Raw genomic sequence first — 6,928 nt, forward strand, 5'->3', positions numbered from 1 at the left:
CGTGAACGCACTACTCACACTATTTGTACTTAAAAACGTTATAGAATAGTGCGTAAGTATACGCGAATTGGGACGCACCTATCAATGGGAGAAATTACAACGCGCAAAATGGCGGAATATGCCACGCCTTCTAAGTAAAAGAGCCAATCGCTGATTGATAAAGTCATTGCGTCGCTGCAGCTGCAGTTAGAAGCTCCGGTTCCCATAGAAACCTGAGAATCGCGCGTAGACGCGCAAAATTGACCAATCATTTCTGCAGCTTTTGAATATTATTAAGAATGTGACGTCACAGCAGACGGGTAATAAAAGCGCGCACTTTGCTCGCTCTGCATCGCTTGCAGTTGGTTGCTCATTCTGGTGTTTCTTGTGTTTTCTCACTTGATTCGCGCTTGAGTCACAACAACTTGCATTTTAAATACATAATTTATTGCGCAATTTATTGCACAATATTGCACCATTTTTGCTTTTATCTGTACACGACTTAAATCGGCACAGATAAATAACAAACCGTTGATCTCATTGCACATCTTGCGGTCTTCAGTAGCCTAGTTAAGGCTTTCAAAATGGTGCTATTTACTTTACTGGGACTGTGCGCTCTTTTCCTGCGAGAAAGGAAAAAAGCCAACAACACCCACTCCGGTCAAACTGAAAACGTGGACCAGAGTGAGGAAGTTCCACCTGTGGAGAGAAGGCCTGATGATGGTAAATGAGAAGTTCATGTTATGAGAATATGTACTTATTGTTTATTGGAGTCTGCACTGGCTCTACACTTAATTTTCTATTTAAACATTTTTTGGAGGACAGTCAAAAATTTAGAGGCATAGCTGAAGTTCAGTTTTGTAAAGTTTGCAACATAATGTGGCACAATACAACATACATACATGCACAAGCATGAATTAAAAACTGAATTGTACTACAAAATCCAGAAACTTAATAAGACATTACACACCATCTTTCATGAATTAATGCATTTACATAGAAATTAAAATGTATTATTACTTTTATTGGAGTCTGTATGTTGCCTAACAAGGTGAATATGCGCATGAATATTAATTACATCACATAATGTTTGTTTACTGCATGCACACATTGCAGTAATATGAATATTTTATTAATACGGTAATGTTGATGTCATTACCCTCTTTAGGTCAGACTTCTTCTCAGGGTATCACCAGTGACCCTGAAGTCCTCCCTACCACAGAGGAACCTATCACTGGTGACCCTGAAGTAAATGAGGACTGGCGTCAAGACCTATCATTGGAGGAGCCAGTCACTGGTGACCCTCAAATCGATGATGGCTGGAGTGACGACGTCTTCCGAGATGTAGTCGGTGATTTGTCCGAATGGAGTGCCGACGTCCTCCATGCTCTCGACAGTGTCATGTGCAAGTTTAACGACGACTCCTTCCAAACTCCTGTTGATGATGCACCTGACATGAGTGATGACGTCCCTGAAGCTTCAGATGGACTAGCAGAGGACACTGTGGCACCTCAGCTGAGCCAGCCGCAGGATGATGAGAGAACAATTATGGGTCAGTTTGCTAAACTTTAAACCCTAACATTACCCAACACACACACACAGTTCAAGGGCTTATACTTTGAATTGACTTTAAGTTCACTTTTTAGTTGATAAATAACATGGAATGATTTTTTTTTTTTTTTTTTTTTTTTTTTTTACATTTAACAAGATTTCATTTAAATTTGTATATAGGTATGGGTAAAGTTGTATATTTTACACTGAATTTTTTTAATGACTACTACACACATATTCAATTTAAAGGCACACATATTCAATTTAGTTACTCATTAATGTATGAATCAGAAAAGTCTTGTTGAAATAGTTTTAGTTAAAGTAGGTGCTGTCACTGCTTGACATTTCAACACCTTTTATCTTTCTTTTAACAGAAATCAATTCCTTGAGCTATGAAATCGGTGATCAACTGGGTGAAGGAGGCTTTGGAACCGTTTATGCTGCGACTTGTTTGGAAGATGACCGTCAGGTATCAATTACTTACAATATTAATCTAGATTATTATTTTTGTCTTGTATTATACTCGTATGACATCCAAGCACTCTAAGTATGTCTTATATTCACTATTTAGTGCACTTGACATGTCAGACCTGTTTAAATCATCAGATATGCCTACATGTTTGTACATTTATGAAACATTACATGCCTGTTCAGGGTTAATAATTGAAATATGTGAAACTCTGAACACATAAACTGTAAATAATTCTACCACAAATCTATTTTCTGTTTTTTTCATCAGGTGGCGGTGAAATTTGCTTCCAGCGAGTATGCAAAATATGTCCACATTGTAAGTCAGTTTTTCCTCTCAATCACTGTTTTCAGTTTTAAACACCTCATACATAAATCACAGAATGATTTTTTTCAGCCTTTATAACAACTGTGTTTTTTCTAGGACGGTTATTCCAGACCCGTTCCACTTGAGGTCGCTCTGCAAATGTTTGCCAATCAAGGGCCCAGGGTTCCTCAGATCATCGAGCTCCTGGACTGGAAGGATGAGGACGAGGACGATTACTACATTATGGTCCTAGAGCGGCCCATGCCCTGTCAGTCCTTGCATGACTACTTACGGAACTATACGGGCACCATTGATGAGGATTTAGCACGGATTATTATGGGAGAAGTGGCGTTCGCAGCTCAAATATGCTGCCAGCGTGGAGTGTTTCACCGGGACATTAAACTGGAAAACCTGCTGATTAACCCGGGCACCCTCGAAGTCAAACTGATTGACTTTGGATGTGGTGATTTCCTCACCAGTGCGGGTTACACGTCCTTTGCTGGTATGTATAATTTCTCAAAGCTGTAAAGTGGGTCTCAGTCTCTGGTGATGAGTTGAGAGCCGTTCACACAGGACTCTCATGAAGCATCATGGAATGGGATTCAGTGTTATGATTAGCATCAAATAATTTCGGATATCTAGTTAAAATGTTGTGTTAATGGAAACATACTTTTTCCTGCAGGCACAGAAGAGTACCGCCCCCCCGAGTATGAGATGTACGGCGTGTATCATGGGGAACCAGCGACAGTGTGGTCCCTCGGGATACTGTTGTTCGTAATACTTTTCTGGGAATATCCAAGCAGACGAGACCTGCGTATGATCAGTAAGAACGTCTGGAAAAAAGAGGGCTTGTCAGAAGGTGAGAAGGATGATTTTAATTTTGGATCTTACTAGATAGATCTAAGCAATGCAGGAAAAGGAACACCTGAGCTTAGTAGGATAATAAATGTAAATGGATAACAAACATCATGTGGATGTTTGTGAAGTTTAAGGTAATAATTAGACGTCTCTCCCATCTTTCTCCACAGAATGCTGCGATTTTATTCTCTGTTGTCTGCAGAGGAGCCCAAGGAAACGGATTGAACTGCAGAAAGTCAGTCTCCACGACTGGTTTAAGGTATTAATTACATTTTGAAGATTTTTAAGTCTTTTTGATTGGGTTTAATTATCAGACTCTAGACATTAGCTTTCTTATGCTACCTTTCAATACGTGCTGCAACTGTCATCTAGTCAATCCTCATATACTGCACAGATGACAAGTAGTGCTGTATGTTTAGACTTTCTGAAATATGTTTACCCGTGCTGTTAAATTTCCATTTTAAAAAAAAAATCTTACCTTTTTTGTCATACATTTGTTTTCTATGCAATTTGTGTAATGTATTTAGACAATAAACCTGATTTCTGTTTTTATTTCAGATGGCTGACGTGGAGAATAACAACAGAACAATTATGGGACAGTCTAATACCATCAACCTAACCTACAACACAGAGGTATCAATTTTCATTACTTACAATATCTATCTAGATAATTATTTTTGTCTTGTATTATACTTGTCTTGACATGTTTCATTTCAATTTTATACATCTCATATTAACATTAATCATAGACTATAAATGGTTTTTCAGTAGACAATCTGCCACTGTCAACATGTTGGTCCAGGATTGGTTTAAATCCTATAGCTTTACACTACCTTTTGATATGTGCTGCATGTGTCATATATTCAGATGACAAATTCCACTGCTGTATGTTTGTACCTTCTGATTTTTTTTTTACTTTATGTTGGCTCTTTTTGTTTGTATCTATATGATGTTTGTGTAATGTATTTAAACAATTATCTGATTTCTGTTGTTGTTTCAAATTGCAGACATGAGGAGGGGGAAAAAGAAAATAATGTCCCCAAGCCTCCAGAGTTTAATTTAGAAATTCGAAAAAAGGACTGGTTGAGCCATCCTGCCATTTCATTGGCTCTTGCCTGCAACATGATCCACACCAGTAGCTTTAACTGGAATATATATGCCAGCAACTATCACCCTGTAGCCCTGTAGTCCACTGAAGCTAAGCAGGGTTGAGCCTTGGTCAGCATCTGGATGGGAGACCTCCTGGGAAAACTACGTTGCTGCTGGAAGAGGTGTTAGTGAGGCCAGCTGCAGGTCCTAACGCCCCAGTATAGTGATGGGGACACTATACTGTCAAAAAAGCACCATCCTTCGGATGAGACGTTAAATCGAGGTCCTGTCTCTCCGTGGTCATTACAAATCCCAGGATGTCCTTCGAAAAGAGCAGGGGTGTAACCCCGGCATCCTGGCCAAATTTGCCCATTGGCTTCTATCCATGATCATGGCCTCCTAATCATCCCCATACAGTATAAATACTGATTATCTATATAAATTCACTTCCAGAATTATAAAAAAAAAAAATTTAATTATTTATTTATAAAAAAAAAAAAAAATTATATTCTCTACAACAACAGTGTAATTTATAACTGCTGAAAGAAAAGTGTTTTGCTGGATCTTTAAATGTTCACTCTCCCAGAAGAAACAGATGAGAGCAGTAATAAAGATGACATGAGTTCAGAGGTCAGTGGGAGATAAAGGGTCTGACATATAAGAGTGTCCACACTAAAGAAAAGACAAATCTTTTTAAAATGTAGTTTAAAACACACATGCCAATTTCATAGAAACAAATTTTTTAATTCACAATTTCCAAGAAATGTTTTGTATAAAGTTTGTAAAAATTTAAAAGTAATTTTTAAAATAATAAGGTTTTATTAATATTATTCATTTGTAAATATTGGTAAGTTTTTGAGGAGTCATATGACATTTTAAAACAAGAAATGATGTTTTATTAACAAAGTTCGGGAGGAGCAGGTTCAGATAATTAACAGAAGTGGAAAGCATTCAGTTAATCAACTCGCATGAGGTATAAATATAGCAGGCTTACCTCTATTCGTTTGACAGTTTATCAGCATTAGGCCCTGCCCTACGTTTCCAACATGTCCGAAATCGAGTTCTCGCCATCAAATGAAAAATTTTTCATCCTCAAGGAATCTTTACTGCAATCCTCTGGCCTAAAGCACGATTATCCTCCGTCTAGAACCACCGCCGTTCCCTCTGTGTTATCTCACAGGCGTCAGCCCAAACAAACCGGTCCCAGCACGCCGAGGCCTACCCTTGCCACCACGGGCAAAACATCCACGATCTCTTCCCTTGTCTTTCTCTACTCCAGCCCATTCAATCGTTCCGGCCATAAGAAATAGACAGTAAGGCCCGTCGAGCACCAAGCTCGCGTCTCGGGCAGTGGCGCTCTCTTCCTGCAAAGGAACGGGCCTTCCTCCAGCGTCAGGCCGCTGCAACAGGCCCTCAGCAGGTATGCCGCAGATTCAGTTTTGGCCAGCTCCCACTCTCAACCCCTGTTGGCTCAAAACCGTAAGAGCACAGCTCAAATCCTTGTTTTCTGCCCTGGTTGAATTTCACTTCTGGCTTCAGTTGCTAAACCACGAGCACAGTTTATGTTATCTGAATACTCATTTCGATCAGAGTAAAAGTTTTCGTACAAGTGATTTGCCATTCTAACTAAGGCACTGTCTCCTTGTAGCTTAAACGCACGCGTACAAACAGCAGCTCGCACATTACGTGCAGTCAGATCACACGCACAGTCGAACACAGAATTATTAAGAACTTTTTGTCAGTGCCGTCCTGCGATTTTTTTTTTTTTTAACAAAGTTGATTAGAAACTGAAAGTTATATAGCGTATATGAGTTTCTGTTTTGAAGTAATTTAAACCCAGCTTCACTATTGTTAAAGAGACGCCATACAGACTGGTAGGACAAATTCATACACGCATTCATTCTCACTAATGCGTTCAAATAAATTCCACTTCATCTATATCTGATTTACAATGAACAGAAATTAGTAAGTAATGTAAAGACTCAGATAACTGATGAAAATAAACAGTTATGTTGAGGGTTCCTCTTAGTGATGGGAGAAACTAAGCTTTTCGAAGCTTTGAATCAATTGAGCCAATTGCTTCGCAAAATGATAACTGTTTCGAAGCACTCAACGTCACACACGGAGCCCCGGACATGACATGCAGGAAAAAAATAGTAGGCTAAATCATGCGCACAATTTATTAATTCGTTCTCTCGATTTACTAAATCGTGCGCACGATTTACTATTTCGTTCCCTCGATTTATAAATCATGCATGATTTATAAATCGAGGGAACGAATTAATAAATCGTGCGCACGATTTAGCCTACTTTTTTTTTTTTCCTGCATGTCATGTCCGGGGCTCCGTACAAATGTTTTATTGAAAGTGCAATCTATTAAACGCAATTAACAAATGATCTAATACCATTAAGACCAATAAGAGACTATTAAAAAAAAAAAAAAAAAATTTAAGCTTCATGGAGCAGTTTTTCGAAATCGCCCATTACTAGTTCCTCCACAGTTTGGAAAAGTATGGAATTTTAATTTGAGTAATTGTTTAGTGATCATTTCTCGTTTATCTAACTCGATTGAATGAATTGAAAATGCACATTTTTATTATGCAAACCTCTTATCTTTTACCATAAGCGAGTCTCTTTTGAACTTCACTAAATCAATGCGTGTGTGCCACTTAAACC

At 38.6% G+C, this 6,928-nt stretch overlaps 1 protein-coding gene across 1 annotated transcript; it reads left to right on the top strand.

The window, feature by feature from the left end:
• Positions 1-1,155: 1,155 nt before the first annotated feature.
• On the top strand, positions 1,156-6,410 carry LOC127497226 (serine/threonine-protein kinase pim-2-like). The gene is made up of 8 exons (XM_051865565.1): positions 1,156-1,531; positions 1,905-1,999; positions 2,270-2,317; positions 2,423-2,807; positions 2,988-3,164; positions 3,334-3,422; positions 3,722-3,796; positions 4,171-6,410. Exons 1-8 carry the CDS (start codon positions 1,381-1,383, stop codon positions 4,174-4,176), a joined length of 1,026 nt encoding a protein of 341 aa, XP_051721525.1. The 5' UTR covers positions 1,156-1,380; the 3' UTR covers positions 4,177-6,410.
• The last annotated feature ends 518 nt before the right edge of the window (positions 6,411-6,928 follow it).

This window comes from Ctenopharyngodon idella, chromosome 16 (genome assembly GCF_019924925.1).
Source record: "Ctenopharyngodon idella isolate HZGC_01 chromosome 16, HZGC01, whole genome shotgun sequence".
In the NCBI taxonomy this organism is placed as follows: domain Eukaryota; kingdom Metazoa; phylum Chordata; class Actinopteri; order Cypriniformes; family Xenocyprididae; genus Ctenopharyngodon; species Ctenopharyngodon idella.

Coding starts and splice junctions, on each gene's coding strand:
- LOC127497226 (XM_051865565.1), top strand. CDS start 1,381: ATGTGCAAGTTTAACGACGACTCCTTCCAAACTCCTGTTGATGATGCA. Junction 2,000..2,269: donor GTTTGGAAGATGACCGTCAG/GTATCAATTACT, acceptor TTTTTTCATCAG/GTGGCGGTGAAATTTGCTTC. Junction 3,423..3,721: donor GTCTCCACGACTGGTTTAAG/GTATTAATTACA, acceptor TTTTTATTTCAG/ATGGCTGACGTGGAGAATAA.